Here is a 20,374-nt window from a genome sequence, read left to right as displayed (position 1 = left end):
ATTGATGCGAAAAGTTCTCTTCCACTTCCGTTATGCATGGCATTGCAGTGTTGTTGTTTTTATTTGTACCAGCACAGCAATGCTCAAATGTTTTGTTTGTGAATTGGAAAAAAACATAAACAGAGAATATTTGCTGTGTATAATGGAATTGGTTAATGTGTGAGAGAATGAAACTTTCCGAGTAGGAGCACTGTTGCGAATGAGAAATTTTGTAACGGAAACAAAGAGCGGCAACAAAGAGTATGTTGGGTGAATGATTTGAAATGTGCTTGCAAAATTTTGCTATGTAACTTAAAATATATTGTGGAAATCTGGGCAACGAAGATTACCGAGTTGTGTGGTTGTGTTGCCGCCACAACTGAGAAAATTGAGAGCATAGAAAATACACCTTTGCTGCTGCTGGGATATCACAGTTATTCTGTTTTCGAGTGTCGACGTGAAAAGAACGTAAACTTCTGTGTACGGACGACGGTTGTTAAACTTGAAAAAAGCGCTGCTGAGTGCAGTTATTCTAACTGAAGAAATAATACAAAACAACAAAAGCAAATACCAATGGAAAACGGTTCATGAAAGAAGTGCAAATTTATTCAAAATAAAACAAAAATCCTTTTTGGTTTGCCAAAAAAGGATTTGTGAAAAATACCTTTAGTGAAATTTATAGATAGCGGTAAATAATTAAAAAATACACTGTGTTACTTAAAATAAAGAAAAATGGATTTTCCTGTGAAAATGTGATGAATGTGTGACTTGTAAAATTTCTTGTGTGTATACAACATCAAACGTACCGGATAATTGAAAGTGTATTTGTGTGTGTGCGTGTGGTCATGTGTGCTCTTGTTTGTCGGTGGATGTGTTACATTTGTCCCGAATACAAACTTGAATTGTGCTGCTGCTGCTGCTACTGATGTTGATGGCGGGATGCTGGACCGACCGACCGGTAGGTCGGTATGTTGTTCGTTGCTTGGCCAGTTGCCTGCCAGCCAGCTTTAAAATTTGCAAAGCCATGGTAACCTCAACCTGACCCAGCATCAGTTGCATGCAACACGCACCTACAAACATTAACACACACAGACACACTCACTCTTTCACATGCAAACTATTGCAAAAAATACATACTAAAGGATAACTCGTAACGAATCGTCGGTGTCGGTTTGGTTGTTCGCTCGGTCGGTCGGTGCTAACGTTATTGTTGTTGCCATCGTTGTTATAGTTTTCCCTTTATGCATGGCTATCCTACCTCCAATATATGTATGTGTGTGCGTGTGTATCATAATAGTAATTGATGCTGCTGGACCAAATCCAAACTACCTACCACTACCTCCCGTAACATCAGCAGGATATGGATGCAACTTACATAAAAGCCGAACTTGAATAGTTTGCCAAAAGGTGTATAGAACTTCTGGAATGAAATTAAAGTTCGTTTTACGATCATGTTGGGGACGAGTACATGTGATGTATTTATGTTAAGCAAAGGGCAGGGGGATAAATACCCTCCTCATATGACAACACCTACTAATACTATCGCTTTCGTTTTTACGTTTGTTGCAAAATTTGTACTATACAAACATAGAGAAAGAATATCCTGTCATTTTCCCATAAAGTGAAAAGGGAATTTTTTACGATTTGTGCAGCCAAAAGACGACAAGATAAAAAGGATACTCCAAAAGGATGAATTGGCATTGAAATGGATACATATAATTTTTCAATTTGAAAATTGGTTGGTATATTCATAGTTGTGTGTTGCTTTTTTTATCTCTATTGACTGTCTCATCACTTTTGTGCTGTGAGAAAAAAATTGCGCTTTTTTCGGCAAACTTTAAAACGGCGACAAGTTTAAAAAGGACCAAAGCAAAAATGTATTTATGTCAATGACACACCCATTTGGGTTTGAGAACAGGGTTTCTTCAGAGGATATATAATATTCCATTTCAGACCCTGATCAATGAGAACTAATTCGCAGATTATGGAAGAGGTTTGCCCGCTGTATTGACATAGATTTTCTATATAAAGTTTAATTTTTGTTCAGTGTTTTTCGATGGAACATACTTGTTCCGTTTTGTTTACCTACATATATGGAATCGTTGATCCCATTCCAATTCCCCTCAAAAAGGTTCTAAAACCCCAAGAAATTGTTGGTGGAATTACAGCTAATTCGGTCAGAAATATCCAAGATCGGGCGGTACTATTATTTGGGGCTACACCAAAACCAGGACCCACGTTCACACTTTTTGTTAGATTTTTTTGAAGATTTAAAATTTAATTCGTTTAGAAAATTGAGATAAAAACGTCCAAATACAGAAAACCGGAAGATACTGTTAAATAGGAGTTACACAAAAAAGTTCAACAATTTAAAAAAAAAATAAAATTGGGTGAAATTGTTATATGGTGGCCACACCGAAACGTTGATCACAATTTTTAGTAGATATTTTTTTTTTGACCACTGAGAACATTAATACAAAAAAAAAAAACATCCAATTTAGACAGAACATTTTGATAAGAACTTTAAAATTCTGATTTAAGGGAGCTGTATTATAACATGGACCTATATCCACAATTTTATGCGGAAAAGTTTTATTACCATTGGGAATCCCAAATACCGAATTGTATTTATTCGGTTAGAAAATGTAGCTAGAAACTTGAAACTACTGAAAATTTGGGCGACTATATTCACATTTAATTGAAAACGACGTAGGCCTATGTTTACAATTGTTGGTTGAGACACCATAACGAAAATTTATACATTTTCGGTAGAAATTCTGAAGACATTTATCTTCATTCTCATTTCTCCCAACACGTAGAAGATATTGATGAATTAGTTACTATCGATGACAATGTTTTCACATCTGCCATTTAGATGAAGGCAATTTTTACGAAGAAATTGAGGATGCTTACAAAACCAGAATTTCAAATACCGTCAGTGTCAGAGGCGTGTCTAGCTGTAGAAACTCTTCAAAAATTTATTTACTCATAAGATGTTACGAGCAAAGAATGTGTGTTGGAGACCTTTTCTAAACTCAGATCTGTAGTGCGATTCTTTAACACATTTTTTGAGTTACCGACAAAAATCGGTAACATTAAAGCGCAAAATTATGAATGAAAAGTTCAAATTCAAGTGGACAACACTGGAGCTATCGGTAGAACGATTACTTTATATTGGTCGCTAGCATACCGAAAAATATCGTTAATTACCGAAATTATAAGCATTTTAATGTTAACGTTTTTTGTCGGTAAATCAAAAAATGAGTTAGTGAATCGCACTACTGAGTTAAATTTAAAACTTATGTTGGTATACAAAAGTCCAATATAAAATGACAGACTATTTTAAATAGAACCATATCCCATATTAACGTAATATATCTGCTGAATAATGTATTTAAAATCGTTATTTTTTATTATTTTGTTTTTAAGTCATTTCTATGTATATATGTAGAATAAAAAATTGAATTGATTTTGTTTTATTTACCTAATAAAACAACGTATTTATACCAAAAAGTCACTATACATAATATAATTTCACCTCTTTTACAAATTTCGTTTATAACGACTACCGCTTATAGCGTCCGATTCTGGTCGGTTCCTTGACCGACGTTATAAGCAATTTCGACTGTATGTGGTTATACCTAAACCTGGACCAGCGTCCCCAATTTTAGGTGAAGACGTTTTTTGAACACAGGGAACCCAAAATGCCTACTTACGGCCAATTTTAAAATACATATCGTCTGCTACGCCCGAAAAGGTCGTAAGTCCATTTTTAGAAATTTTTCAGCAGGAAGGAAAAACATTCTAAAGCTATCAGTATAAAAGATTTTACTATGGTGGTAAAAGCCGTATTCTTCGTTTATTTTTTCCGCTTCAATACCTGTATTTTGTTTGATCAAACTCCATCGTGTTTGGGAGATAATTGGATATCTGTGGACTTACGACCTTTTCCTCGTATAGTTTTGAATTTTTGTTGGGACTTACGACCTTTTCCTTTAATTTTTGGATTTTTTTTAATAAAAATATTTATAATTTACACAACAATGTTCAATGGGTAGTATAAGTTTGTTTTGTCCAATATTCATGTAACATCGCGAAATATTCGTCGGAGATCCCCCTTGCCATGTTTCATATCTCGACGAGATAAAGCGAAGTAACTATGTAAGTCCGTCCGTCTATTAAAATTGCAATAAAAACTCCAGGCCTCAATTATGGACCGATCGTCACGAAATTTTGTGGGGAGGTCAAGTTGCGACCAGAAGATGCCCTATTATTTGTTGGTGATGTTCGTAAGGGGCGAAATGAACCAAAAACAAAATTTTTATTTTATTTTGCAGTGGCTCTGGAGGTCGCAATGAAATTTTAAGTAGCTTGCAATTTAACATAATGATCAGATAATAATTAGCAGGTTAAATGGACCAAAAACTTTTGGGTTAAAAATTCTATTTTTTTTAATTTGATGAATATAATTGTATACCTCAAAGACACGTTCGACCTAAGTATGTTATATTTGGAAGAGAAATTCTAGACCCTTCCATTGATGCCAAACATATTGATGTACATGGTCAGATAACAGAGTTTTAGCCAAATATATACCGGTTTTACAGTTTTAATTGTTTGTAGACTGACCATAATCACGCTCAAAGACGCATTTATTGTTCAATATCGACATTTCCCACGAAGGAAGATGCTAATAATTGTGGAAGATGATCGGATACTACTTGGCTATTGAAAAAGGTCATATGGTGTTAAAAATAGCCAAGTTATATTTGCAGTGCATATTTTAATTTATGTAGGACATATGCATGTCGGTAAAGTTGCTTAAAAAATTTATGTAAATTAAAGTAGCGGTTAAATAAAAGAGTTGCCAAATATATGTGTGGGTTAGAACTTCAAGTTATTCCATCATTAATTTTTTGAAGTAAACTCTTCCACTGATCCGAAACGTTCAGTTCAAACCATTCGAATGGTATTAAAGAATGGAATGTTTTTAAAACTTGAACAAGTGTATGAATCACATATGTACATACAAATACGGCTTGGTATTACCACGGACTGTTTTGAAAATGCCTTTGTAATCAGCGGAATATGCGTGGTATTTGAACACATAAATCATCAGAAATTATCAGATTTTTATGCAAAAGTTCGGTCCTTTGGCTCCGCCAAATATCATCCGATTATCGTTCAAAGTTGTAGGATGCTTCTTTGCAATGTACCACAACAATGGATGACATTTATCGTTATTTATGAATTACATTACCTGTAGTATTCATTCCATTTTCCACATTTTGTGGACTTACGACCTTTTCCGACAGAGGCAAAACATGTAGAAAAAACGCGACATAATATCAATTTCTTTATATCATACGACGTGTTTTGACTTGTACTATCATTCTGTAACAAAATCGCGATTTCCAAAAAAAGTGGACGATCTTTTCGTGCGTAGCAGACGATGTAGATAAAAACTTCAAAATATAGTCGGACTTCGATTATGGTCGGGACCGAGGGAATTACGAAAAATCGATTTTCAAATAGTGGATGTTTGAGAATATATGTATTTGGAATTTTTAGCAAAAGTGCAAATTGATATTTTCTGAGATAATGACCCAAAAGCTGTAAAATCTCTGCAGGGACTAGTTACAATGATTAAAGAGCTCAGCTACTTACGAATTGAGAATCTTTTTCTATCGAAATCTTACAAATCGTAATATTTCTCCCGAAGATACATCAAGTTCCAAGAAGGTATACATTGGACAAATCCTTCGGGTGCCTACTAGAGATGGGCGCGTGCCAAAAAAATTAGGCACGAACATGCACGAACACGGACCAAAATTGTTATGCACATTCACGCACAAACACGGCATTTTTCAAGAAGGCACGAACACGCACGCTCACGCACGAAATTACAAAAAAAAAATCGATATAGGTGTGCATTTATTTGTTCAAAAATATTGATATGGGGTTTTCTGAGTGAAATCGGACACTTTTTCAACATGAGGTTTTTGATTTCCTTTATTATACCCTACACCACTATGTGGTAAGGGGTATTATGTGTTAGTGCATTTGTATGTAACATACAAAAGGAAGCGAGATAGACCCATAGTTCCTTCTAGGGATATACATAGAATCACTTTCTGAGTCGATTTATGCATGTCCTTCCGTCCGTCCGTTCGCAACATACAGGTTGCATTTGTTGACCGATTTCGCTGAAAATTGGGGAATACCATTTTTTTAGCCGTCGAAAGATCAAGTTCGAAGATGGGCTATATCGGTCCAAGTTTTGGTATAGCTTCCATATAACGGTACCTCCCGATTTAAGGTATTTTAAGGATCTTAGCCGCATTTGTTACCCAAACCAGCTGAAATTTTACATTTGAGGTTCCCAATGGCCGCGAAATTGCTCCATTAAAAATTGTCAAGATAGGTCCACGGTTCGGTATAGTCCCCATATAACGATACCTCCCGATTTAAGGTATTTTTGGGATCTTAGCCACATTTTTTGCTTGAACTAGCTGAAATTTTACATATGTGGTTCCCAGTGGCCACGAAATTTCGCCACTTAAAATTGTTAAGATAGGTCCATGTTTTTTTGTAGCCCCCATATAACGGTACCTCCCGATTTTAGGTATTTTGAAGGTTGTGGCCACATTAATCCACCGAAATGGCTGAAATTTGTGGTGGAAGGTATAAAAACTTCGGCCCGACCGAACTTAACGCTTTTCTTACTTGTTTTTTGCTGTGGTGATGCTCCTCATCCACAAAATATTTCAGTATTTTTTATGATTTTTTTTTTCGACCAACGGCTCCAGAGATATCGCTCCTTGAAAAAGCCGATATTTTTATTAACAGTAGTTTTGTTGTTATATTTAGGAACTTATCTTAAACATCGTAAAAACAGAGTTATTTTTAGATCTTGAAAATGGATTAGCAATTATTGTACCATCCTGACAATAAACTAACTAAGCAGATGATCAAATAATTACAGCTCGGAGATTATATGACTGAGCCAATTGGTACACCAATTTCTATACCATTCTTAAAATCGCAAAAAACGTTATTGACAAATAAAAAAAAAAAATAAAAAAAAAATTTTATTATTCGAATCCCACTACTAAGTAGGACTTAAAATTTTTGTAATTGATCGTAGTTTTATACAAAAAATAGTCAAAAAATCGAAGGGGCCAATCATTGTTAAAAATTGATTTTAAATATTAAATCGCGAAAATTGCATCCAGGCTAACTGTGTCAATTTGTTTCTATTTTTTTATTAAATAGGTGATAAAACAACAAAACATACTAATAACGATTTTTTCAAATTGGACCAATTTTAAAGAAGTTATGAGTATTTCTTTGCATATAGTTTTCACAGAATTCGTCCTTTGACTGAAATAAAAAACCTCTTATTGAAAAAGTGTCCGATTTCACTCAGAAATCCCCATATGTTCTTCTAATTTTTCTAATCTTATTAAATGTTATTCTTATTTAAAAGATTATTTTGTCCAAGTTAGAACTCAAAAGTCTGGTACTTCTTTCGTTGTGAATATTTCTATATGTGGAAAAATCTCCCGCTCGTTGCTGAGCTGACGGGTATATCCAAAAAATTCCTGGCTAATTGTTTTAAATAATTTAGATTAGACTATTTCCAAAAGTTTAAAACATTAGTCTGACTAGATAAGGCACTCGATAGTATGTATCAATTTCTATATCAATTGGAGACTTTTTCATTTTTCGTCTTTTTGGCATTTTAATCCAAAAACTCTGAAAATTCGTGTAAATGTGGCATTGTAATTTCCTGCTCATCATTAGAAAACTATAGAATGATTGTTTAGTTTTAGCTTTCAAATCTTTCATGAATTGAGTCAATGGTATCAATTGAGCAGACTTTCAAAAGTTTTTTAGACCAAAGGGCAAAATTGTGCAAAGTAGGATACTTTTCCGAGCTTAATTTTTCGGAACACTCTTTGAATATTTTATGAAAATCCAATAGAGGTCCTACAAACTTTAAGTCAGTTATACGAACCAACTCAGTCTTTTTTTTTTTTTGCAAAATACTCTTAATCTCATTCTGGACTTGGTATATGCTCTCAAGCAACGTGTTCTTATATCTTGTTTTAACATTTTCGACAATTTGTTGTTTAGCTCCGAGTGTTTAAAATATCTTACAACGTTTTTTGGGCAGTCAGTCAGTTTTCCAATTCGGGAAGAGGATGGTTTTCATTAACAACATCCATAACAGATAATACAGTCAGATAAACATCTGATTTACAAAAATAGTATATTGCGTTAACCCTCTGAGTAGCTTTTTTGTTTGCTTCTCTCATGAACAAAACAAATTGCAAACAAACATCATCCTTTTTTACTCATACTCTGGCCTCTCCATAACAAAACGGCAATAAAAGTAACAGACTACAAAAACGAAGTAAATAAATGTAGGCATTTTTGGTCGGTTTTATATTCTTGTTCGATTTTCGTGTTTTATAAGGGCTCGTGCACGACTTCTAAAGGGAGACCAAAAACTTAGCACGATCGTGTCACACAGTGCAGATCGTGTTTAGTCGTGTCGTGCAAAACCGTGTCGAACAAAAAAACACGATCACGCACGGCCAAAAATGTATTCCGGCACGACACGCACAAACACACGTTTTTGGAGAAGGCACGAACACGCACTAATCACGGCACGACACGCGCCCACCTCTAGTACCTACCTCATAAAAGTTTAGTAAAATATTCGCATAAGTGAAGTTTATGAGTTCTTCGAGAATAGTTTTGAAAGGTTCACCAATGGTATTCCTTTAAAATGTTTTTTGTGTACAAACGCAAAATTGTCTGGTTGTCGCGATATCTATGGAAATGAGTAACTCCGATTCATTTCTTCGAGAATGTCCTCCATACAAATTTAACACCTTGGAGCTTAAATCCAGTTGAAAGTCACTTCTTGGATTGTGTTAAAATGTTGAATAGCTGTTAGTCCTTGTGATCGTATTACAGATGTACAATTAAAATAAATTTAAATTTAAGCATACTTATTTATACACCCACTCACAAAAGTGCAATTTAGTCCAGATTTTTACTGCAGGTAATATTTGTGATCTCTACTGCAACGTTATAATTTTATTCTCATTGCTTCCCCCGATAATAACCCGATATTTCAAATTACTCAATTCTAGCAATTTATAAGGACTTACCCATTTTATGCTTGTAGACTTTGTTTATTGAAATTCTATTTGGAATAAATAAAACCAAAAATTAGTTTTCCACTCACGAATATGCTCCTTCTTTTTATACCCTCCTCCATAGTATGGAGGGCGTATTAAGTTTATTTTTCCGTTTGTAACGTATAGACATAATCATTTGCTACCCTATAAAGTATATATTCTTGATCAGGATAAAATTCTGAGTGGATGCTGCCTTGTCCGCCAGAAATTGTAAACATACATATATCCATGTTTGGGGTAAGCCCGAATATAACTGTTTCTCTCGATTTTCGGTATTTTAAGGGTCTTAGCTACATTGTTTGACGGAACTATCCGTAATTTGGCATTTGAGGGTCCCTGCAGTCACAAAACTGTTCCACCAAAAATTTTCAACATAGGTACAAACGTTGATATAGCACCCATATAAAGGCACAACCTGATTGAACACCTTGTTTAAATTAGATTCGATAATTTAGGCACTAGGGGTATCCATGGTCGAAAAATGTTTGCACCTAAAATTGTGGACAGAAAAGGAAACTAATTGTTCCATTTTAGTTAAGAATATTTTATGGTGGAGAGTACAAAACTTAACGGCTTTTTGCTTGTTTTGAATAGTAATGGTGAATATCCCAGTTTTGGGTGGGCACATTCCAACATAAGTGACCAATATTAATGAAGACCTTCTGAGCTTCCAGTTGGTGCCAGCAAATTGCGTTACCAAAGTGGTAAAATACTAGAGATATGGAAAAGACACGCAAGTGTCCCAATTTCCATTTCCAATTTGTGGAATTTCATTTCCATGGCGGATATATCGGTTTGGATCTGTTGGATACGGTCTAAACTTTAAATCAAAACCAAGTGTGTTAGTGGTGATGATCACCAATTTTAATATTTTTAAGAAAATGTCCTGGTTTCGAGAGTGCTTCACGTTTCTGATTCTAGGGATTGTACTAAAAAAAAAGTCCACTAGATCATACTTCTAGTATTGGAGCATTGGAACGCTCCTTCAGGAAGCTGTGGATTTGTGAAAGTGCACATTTTGGTAATTTATCAAATTTTTACGAAAAAATGTGCACTTTCACAAGTCTAAAACTGTCTGAAGGAGTGTTCCAATGCTTTTCCGATGTACTAGAGAGTTTATAAATATTGCCTTGGCTAAAATGTTTGTCTTAGTATTCTATCGAAAATGTCAACGGTTTGGCTGTTATAAGCCAAGACACAAAAAAACTGAGAAAAAATTTTGAATTTTCTACATTTTCTACTTTTTGAAAACGAATTTTTTTCTAAGAAATATATTTAGAGAAGTTGGATCTCGAGACAATACAGAGCAACAACATTACTTTTGAAAATCTGCTCTATATGTGCACTACCCAAGGGTTATTTATGCTCTCCGCGCTTTTTGTTATTTGTGGTATGGTATTGTTATTTGTGGTGGCTCCAGAGATTTGCCATTTTATTTTACTCGGACTAATTGTCTTGTCAGCTTCAATGTTGTCTTTAATCAGGGGCAAGTCCATATTTCCTGAAAAAATAGCCTGAAAGATACAAAAAACCACAATGACACCGTGAGTGTGGTTGGAGCGCAAGATAACTCTCGAACGGATCTGCCGATTCGGTCCAAAATGTGGCCATCGTGATACTTTGTGCAAACTTAGTTTAAGTTCGAACATAAGCCATATGGGTCCACTCAGGTACCTCCCCCACAAAAGCTCAAAAATGTTCAGAAAAATTGTGCGCACGATAACTCTTGATGGTAGTGACCGATTTGGTCCACACTTTACACATCCTAATATATCTACCAGATATATATCAGGTTCGAATATGGACAATATTTGTCCACTCCTTCGGGTACCTCCCATACAAAGTTTTGGATAAATCCACTTTAAAACCTGCTCTCGAATCACTTTGATTTTTGTTGAAGCAACTTGTATTCGCTGCCTGAATTACGACAGTAACAATTTTTTCCGGGGCAAGTCCATACTTCTTGAGAAAATAGCCCGAAAGTTGTTAAAAACCCCTATGGCACCATACGTAGTGGCTGGAGAGCTGGAACCGAATACTGCGTTCGTCTAAACTTTGGATATTATAATATTTCTTCGAATATTAGATGATATTCGAAGGTGATGCTTACAGGTCCACTCCGTCCGGTACCTCCCCCACAAAAGTTCGAAAATATTCGCTAAAATGGTACGCGCGATTTCTCATAGACGTAGCAACCGATTTGGTCCAAACTTCGGATCTCTAAATATTGTCGAAACATAGTTTATGTTCAAATTTGGGCCCTATCTGTCCAATCCTTGTGGTACCACCCACTCAAATGTTCAAGGGTCTGTTCGGGAATCCTTTGGACATTTTTACCGAAGGTTTTCCTAGTGGCCCTGTTTACAGCGATATTATGTTTTTCGTAAGCTAGTGTGATAAAAAAGCCCTACATATCGTTATCCCTGCTAATTTTTGAGCTTTAATCCTATCCATACTTTTGTTGGTTCATTCGCCCAAAATTTTGAAAACCCCCGTAAATACATAAGTTGTTTTTTTGGGAAAAAAGTATTTCAATCCACACAAGCTTTTTACTTGTTATTTATAAAGATATTTAAAACTTGTATATGCGAATTTTATAACCAGCCTTTTTGCTTTTCGACAACAAACTAAAACGAAACCCACCACCTTTTGTATATATCTAACAGCAAGGAGTTAGATATATACAAAAGGTGGTTGTTGTGCGAAGGGAAATTTGTTTCCGACATATAGATCAAAATCGGAAGAAAAACATTGGTATATTCAAAGGGAAATTTATTTCCAACATTCTCTCCGAAATCCGAACGAAATCTGATCGAATTCCCAGACGAAAAATCGTGTAGAAATTGAAACGAAATCTGAACGAATTTGCTTCCGAAATTGTTCAGATGTGTAGGACATCCGACATTGGCTGGGTACATAAACAACACTTTTACAAGTGTGTTTATAATTATAATATAATAATTGTTCCACAAACATCCCAGATGGGACAAGGGAGACTTCTCTCATATCAATGAGTGCACGCCGATTCATATTGGCTCAATGATGATATGGGACCTACTTTTTATTGCCGAGTCCGAACGGCGTGTCTTACGACACCACTTGTAGAGAAGTTTTTCATGGCTTAAATACTCAGGAAATGTCGCCAAGCATTACTGAGGGGGAATTTTGCCACCGTTGAAAATTTTTTTTTTGATGTTGCTTGGCCTGGGATTCGAACCGCAGACCTTCTGAGTGCAAGGCGGACGTGCTAACCATTGCACCACGGTGGCCCCGTGTTTATAATTGCATCGTATATGTAATTAGAGATTTGTTTGGTTCGAAGAGACATCTTCCCTGTAAAATATTTTCAGCTTTGAACTGATATTTGGTGAAAAATCGTATTCGGATGCGATAGGAGCTGGACTTGAATTGTTATAATTTTTTCTCATGATAAATGAATTTTCGCCCCACCTGACTTACAGAAATGTGTATTAGTAAATATGTTAAGAATGTTGTATTAAATTGAAATAAGGAACAATAGTTTCATATCTCCGAAGAACACTTCGTATATTTTCCACATTCAAAAGTACCCTTCTATAAAAAGTTTCAAAGGATATAATTATTTTCCCAAAAACTTATTCTTGTCAGGATATGTGTAGGAATTTATTTCAAGCACTTGCTTTTAGAGGTTTTGTTTTAGGATTTATGTCATAGATTAGCTGTCTGCTCCTTATGGGGATTTCCCCAACAGAAAAATATAAAAATGTCTGGAAAACATGAAAAAAGAAATACAAGGACAGAATAAAAACAAAAAAGGCTAAGCAAAGCTACATGTTTTGACTACAGAAAGGGGACAACCAACAAAAATGCCACTTAGTTCTGGATCATAGACCAGGAGACACACTTACACACACTCTCAGACATTTCAAAATCAAAAGTATAAAGCCAATCTTTACTGTATGTGTGTGTGACCTCGTTAAAGACATACTGCGTAGTATTCAAAAAAAAAAAGGATAACCAAACTACGACAATGGATTTAGGCAGTTATGTTGTTGTGTGTATATGTGTATGTATGTTTTCTATGCTATTATTATGCTAAACAAGAGGGTTGTTAATGTGTGACCCCCTGCTCCTGTCTGTTGTAGTCCGTGGTCCTTTGCTGTTGCTGGCAGCTTAGTTGAAACTACGCACAAAAAGTCCTGTTCAACAAAATCCTCGGAGACGACTACCACGACGACATAACAAATAAAATGCGTTACGCATTTTAATGCAAAAACAAAAAAGCCATTCATAAAGCAACCATCGACAGCAATAAAATTGTAAATAACAACAACGACCATCAACAACAGTTAACCGACTGAGTGAATAGCCTGGCGGCCAATCGGGATCCAGTTGAGCAAAAAAGGCGCAAAAATTTAAATGCGTAGTAAAAACAATAGTCCGCTCAGGACACGCACAATCTCCACATGTTTCGAATGTGGAATAGTTTTGTCATAAATAAAAGTTCATGTGTTGTTGTAATAAATAAGTAACAAAAACAAGAAAGTTTACGAAAAAACCCAAATCTGTTTCAAGTGTCCCCCCCCGCCCCCATACGGTTGGGTGTTTGTGTGTGATTAAAAGTGTCATAAATAAGGCTAATGTGTTCCAAAGTGCTAGATAAGCGGTATAATAACCTCCCACACTCTTTCTCCTCTCTTACTTTTTAGAAAGAAGTAACTAAGAAAACGATTAGAATCTGTCCGGTCATTGTGTTATCCTTCCCTTAATCCAAACATATGTGACTTATTCCATTGTGAACGCCACATAATTAAAGTTTAATTGGGGAGCAGGATTCCACCAGTCCTCAAAGAGCCCTCGCAATAAAAACACTCGCTCTCGAGAGGGCAAAAATCTTTAAAATTTTCCAATAAAAACAACAACGCCCACAACATGGATAGCTCTCCGGATCTATCCTTGAAACTGCGACGCGGATCGAGTGATTCTCGTGATAATTTCTACATGGATTTTGCTCAAGGTATTGATTCCGACATAGAGGAAGTTGACAACACGGCTCTCGATCAGGCCACTGCTCCACCCCTACCACTGGTGGGAGATGGCATGGACTATATGGTTATACCGCCACCTCCACCACCCTCAGTGATGACCATAATGCAACAACAGCAGACCATGGGTTTGCCCACCGTTAGTGAACATGATGATACACCTCCAACACCACCGCCACAAATGACTACCTTGCCCTCGCCACCTGTATCGCCAACAACATCCGTCTTAGAAATGATGCCACCGCCACCTTTGTCTCCACCACCAACAACCACCTCAACAACATCGTCTATACACTCTAATCGGGCGTTGCCCCAACCACCCTCTCCTCCCCTAGAAACTGAAGATGAAGAAGATGATGATGATGTCGAAGAGGAGGAGGATGATGAAGAAGCCGCTGATGCCGATATTGAGGCCACGGATAAAGAAACTCCCGACGAGGAAACCGATGACAAGGAGACCGATGGTAAAGAGACAGAGGGTGAAGACGACAATGATGGTGATGATGAGGGTGATAAAGATTCACCAACTCCACCATTGCCACCCATACCTTCCCACTTAGCCTATAATCGACCAGCTGCACCAGCACCCTCTTCACACGAAGATGATGACGATGAGGATGACAGCCATTTGCCCAAACCAATGCAGGGCCAAACACCCTCAACTTCGCCCTCACCACCTGTAACACCCCCACCTTGTCCGGAACTAAGCTCCATACAAAAAATTGTCTCACCACCGCCAACCCATGTTTCTCAGATACCACCATTGACCCCACCCTCGGAAAGTGATCAATCGCAGCCCAACTCTCCACCACCCATATCTAAACATTCTCCTCTTACCATGCCTTCGACACCGCCACCACCACCTGAATGTGATGTGGTTGATGATGAACAACCACCCACACCACCACCCGAGTTTGATCAACAAGACGAACCCGAAGAACCACCCCCAGCCAAGGAAGAAGAAGTAGAAGATGAACCAGAAATTGATTTATCCGGTGTTTCGGGTGAACCATCCATGGATTTGGTACAAGAAGTCCTACAGGAGGCTGCACAAAAAGCCATAAATGGTGAAGAAAATAAATCCTCGCGGGATGATGATTCCACAACCATAACCACACCACCCACCAATGGCTATTCAGCCTCTTCCATGTATAATCATCAGCCAGAAGAGGCAATGGATGATCAGGAACAATTGATGGCCAATATACCACCACCAGCTGGTCTTGAAGATCCGGTCGAAGATGAGGATGGTACAAAGACCCCTGTGTCGGAAACAAAACCTTTAGATTTAGATGAGCTATCCTCAGATCGAGCACCACCACCGCCACCTCTGCAAGAAGAAGGTGATGAAGAAGAAAAGCCAGCTTCCATGCCTGGAACACCAACATCACAAGTTTCCCAGCTGTCCCAGCCTACACCAACACCCACGGTATCGGGTTCACCAAAACGCAAAAGCAGCGTTACAAGTGCCACTGGTGGCGGAGGCGGTGGAGGTAGTCGTGTTCCTAGTCGTAGCGTTAGCCGCAGTGGCAGTCGTAGTGGCAGCCGCACTGCCAGTCGCAGTGGCAGTATACGTGGTGGTGCTGGTGGCAGCATTGGCTCAAGGGCCGGTAGTATTGCCGCAGCTTCAGTGGCCTCCGCTGCAGCTTCCATAGTCTCGGCATCACAATCTGTTAAGGCAGATGTCATTACCTCGCCACCCATATCTTTGAAATCGATACGCAGTCCACCAGGCTCAATACGCTCGCATACATCTAAACACAGCCCTTCGCTGTCACAAAAAAGTCATCACACATTATCCGGTGAGCCGAAGGCAAGTCCAACTCAATCAAATGGCTCAGTTGCTGGTCCTCCGCCTGCACGCCTACAAAGTCCCCCGGAAGGTGATAGTCCACCGGCAATGCCTTCACCACCAATTATACGTAGTCCACCCCAGGTGAAGAGTCCACCATCAATGCACAGTCCACCACGTGTCACAAGTCCTCCGAAGGTTTATAGCCCCCAGTTGATTAGCAGTCCACCAATGCACGCAGGTGATATTGATCCCGAGAAGGCAGAGAAACCGTAAGTACCTTAAAATTTTTTGATAATTATTTTAATATTTTTCGAATTAAATTTTCGTGGGACATAATGATAATGGATAGATAATAAATCCACAATAGACGTGGATTTTTTAAAGATTTGTTTGTGGACAATATGACCACAATAAATGTGGATTTTTTAAAGATTTTTTTGAGGACCATTATTCCACAATAAACGTGGATTTTTTAAAGAATTTTTTGAGGACCATTATTCCACAATAAACGTGGATTTTTTAAAAAAATTTTTGAGGACCATTATTCCACAATAAACGTGGATTTTTTAAAAAAATTTTTGAGGACCATTATTCCACAATAAACGTGGATTTTTTAAAAAAAATTTTGAGGACCATTATTCCACAATAAACGTGGATTTTTTAAAAAAATTTTTGAGGACCATTATTCCACAATAAACGTGGATTTTTAAAAAAAAAATTTGAGGACCATTATTCCACAATAAACGTGGATTTTTTAAAAAAAATTTTTAGGACCATTATTCCACAATAATCGTGGATTTTTTAAAAAAATTTTTGAGGACCATTATTCCACAATAAACGTGGATTTTTTAAAGAATTTTTTGAGGACCATTATTTCACAATAAACGTGGATTTTTTAAAGAATTTTTTGAGGACCATTGTTTCACAATAAACGTGGATTTTTTAAAGAATTTTTTGAGGACCATTATTTCACAATAAACGTGGATTTTTTAAAGAATTTTTTGAGGACCATTATTTCACAATAAACGTGGATTTTTTAAAGAATTTTTTGAGGACCATTATTTCACAATAAACGTGGATTTTTTTAAGAATTTTTTGAGGACCATTATTTCACAATAAGCGTGGATTTGTTAAAGAATTTTTTGAGGACCATTATTTCACAATAAACGTGGATTTTTTAAAGAATTTTTTGAGGACCATTATTTCACAATAAACGTGGATTTTTTAAAGAATTTTTTGAGGACCATTATTTCACAATAAACGTGGATTTTTTAAAGAATTTTTTGAGGACCATTATTCCACAATAAACGTGGATTTTTTAAAGAATTTTTTGAGGACCATTATTCCACAATATACGTGGATTTTTTAAAGAATTTTTTGAGGACCATTATTCCACAATAAACGTGGATTTTTTAAAGAATTTTTTGAGGACCATTATTCCACAATAAACGTGGATTTTTTAAAGAATTTTTTGAGGACCATTATTCCACAATAAACGTGGATTTTTTAAAGAATTTTTTGAGGACCATTATTCCACAATAAACGTGGATTTTTTAAAGAATTTTTTGAGGACCATTATTCCACAATAAACGTGGATTTTTTAAAGAATTTTTTGAGGACCATTATTCCACAATAAACGTGGATTTTTTAAAGAATTTTTTGAGGACCATTATTCCACAATAAACGTGGATTTTTTAAAGAATTTTTTGAGGACCATTATTCCACAATAAACGTGGATTTTTTAAAGAATTTTTTGAGGACCATTATTCCACAATAAACGTGGATTTTTTAAAGAATTTTTTGAGGACCATTATTCCACAATAAACGTGGATTTTTTAAAGAATTTTTTGAGGACCATTATTCCACAATAAACGTGGATTTTTTAAAGAATTTTTTGAGGACCATTATTCCACAATAAACGTGGATTTTTTAAAGAATTTTTTGAGGACCATTATTCCACAATAAACGTGGATTTTTTAAAGAATTTTTTGAGGACCATTATTCCACAATAAACGTGGATTTTTTAAAGAATTTTTTGAGGACCATTATTCCACAATAAACGTGGATTTTTTAAAGAATTTTTTGAGGACCATTATTCCACAATAAACGTGGATTTTTTAAAGAATTTTTTGAGGACCATTATTCCACAATAAACGTGGATTTTTTAAAGAATTTTTTGAGGACCATTATTCCACAATAAACGTGGATTTTTTAAAGAATTTTTTGAGGACCATTATTCCACAATAAACGTGGATTTTTTAAAGAATTTTTTGAGGACCATTATTCCACAATAAACGTGGATTTTTTAAAGAATTTTTTGAGGACCATTATTCCACAATAAACGTGGATTTTTTAAAGAATTTTTTGAGGACCATTATTCCACAATAAACGTGGATTTTTTAAAGAATTTTTTGAGGACCATTATTCCACAATAAACGTGGATTTTTTAAAGAATTTTTTGAGGACCATTATTCCACAATAAACGTGGATTTTTTAAAGAATTTTTTGAGGACCATTATTCCACAATAAACGTGGATTTTTTAAAGAATTTTTTGAGGACCATTATTCCACAATAAACGTGGATTTTTTAAAGAATTTTTTGAGGACCATTATTCCACAATAAACGTGGATTTTTTAAAGAATTTTTTGAGGACCATTATTCCACAATAAACGTGGATTTTTTAAAGAATTTTTTGAGGACCATTATTCCACAATAAACGTGGATTTTTTAAAGAATTTTTTGAGGACCATTATTCCACAATAAACGTGGATTTTTTAAAGAATTTTTTGAGGACCATTATTCCACAATAAACGTGGATTTTTTAAAGAATTTTTTGAGGACCATTATTCCACAATAAACGTGGATTTTTTAAAGAATTTTTTGAGGACCATTATTCCACAATAAACGTGGATTTTTTAAAGAATTTTTTGAGGACCATTATTCCACAATAAACGTGGATTTTTTAAAGAATTTTTTGAGGACCATTATTCCACAATAAACGTGGATTTTTTAAAGAATTTTTTGAGGACCATTATTCCACAATAAACGTGGATTTTTTAAAGAATTTTTTGAGGACCATTATTCCACAATAAACGTGGATTTTTTAAAGAATTTTTTGAGGACCATTATTCCACAATAAACGTGGATTTTTTAAAGAATTTTTTGAGGACCATTATTCCACAATAAACGTGGATTTTTTAAAGAATTTTTTGAGGACTCCACAATAAACGTGGATTTTTTAAAGAATTTTTTGAGGACCATTATTCCACAATAAACGTGGATTTTTTAAATAATTTTTTGAGGACCATTATTCCACAATAAACGTGGATTTTTTAAAGAATTTTTTGAGGACCATTATTCCACAATAAACGTGGATTTTTTAAAGAATTTTTTGAGGACCATTATTCCACAATAAACGTGGATTTTTTAAAGAATTTTTTGAGGACCATTATTCCACAATAAACGTGGATTTTTTAAGTAATTTTTTGAGGACCATTATTCCACAGTAAACGTGGATTTTTTAAAGAATTTTTTGAGGACCATTATTCCACAATAAACGTGGATTTTTTAAAGAATTTTTTGAGGACCATTATTCCACAATAAACGTGGATTTTTTAAAGAATTTTTTGAGGACCATTATTCCACAATAAACGTGGATTTTTTAAAGAATTTTTTGAGGACCATTATTCCACAATAAACGTGGATTTTTTAAAGAATTTTTTGAGGACCATTATTCCACAATAAACGTGGATTTTTTAAAGAATTTTTTGAGGACCATTATTCCACAATAAACGTGGATTTTTTAAAGAATTTTTTGAGGACCATTATTCCACAATAAACGTGGATTTTTTAAAGAATTTTTTGAGGACCATTATTCCACAATAAACGTGGATTTTTTAAAGAATTTTTTGAGGACCATTATTCCACAATAAACGTGGATTTTTTAAAGAATTTTTTGAGGACCATTATTCCACAATAAACGTGGATTTTTTAAAGAATTTTTTGAGGACCATTATTCCACAATAAACGTGGATTTTTTAAAGAATTTTTTGAGGACCATTATTCCACAATAAACGTGGATTTTTTAAAGAATTTTTTGACGACCATTATTCCACAATAAACGTGGATTTTTTAAAGAATTTTTTGAGGACCATTATTCCACAATAAACGTGGATTTTTTAAAGAATTTTTTGACGACCATTATTCCACAATAAACGTGGATTTTTTAAAGAATTTTTTGAGGACCATTATTCCACAATAAACGTGGATTTTTTAAAGAATTTTTTGAGGACCATTATTCCACAATAAACGTGGATTTTTTAAAGAATTTTTTGAGGACCATTATTCCACAATAAACGTG

At 35.4% G+C, this 20,374-nt stretch overlaps 1 protein-coding gene across 1 annotated transcript in view; it reads left to right on the top strand.

Moving 5' to 3' along the window:
* The first annotated feature begins 415 nt into the window (after positions 1-415).
* The window catches only part of OtopLc (proton channel otopetrin-like c), a 275,886-nt gene continuing 255,927 nt past the window's right edge, over positions 416-20,374 (top strand). Inside the window, exons 1-2 of the mRNA XM_073976956.1 lie at positions 416-667; positions 13,883-16,282. Coding sequence (XP_073833057.1) covers positions 14,106-16,282 — 2,177 coding nt within the window. The 5' untranslated portion in view covers positions 416-667; positions 13,883-14,105. The remainder of the gene's footprint in view (positions 668-13,882; positions 16,283-20,374) is intronic.

This window comes from Musca autumnalis, unplaced genomic scaffold (genome assembly GCF_047663935.1).
Source record: "Musca autumnalis isolate F117 unplaced genomic scaffold, ASM4766393v1 scaffold_3, whole genome shotgun sequence".
NCBI lineage: Eukaryota > Metazoa > Arthropoda > Insecta > Diptera > Muscidae > Musca > Musca autumnalis.
The sequence above is the reverse complement of the archived record's forward strand: the minus strand, read 5'-3'. Positions and strand labels throughout refer to the sequence as shown.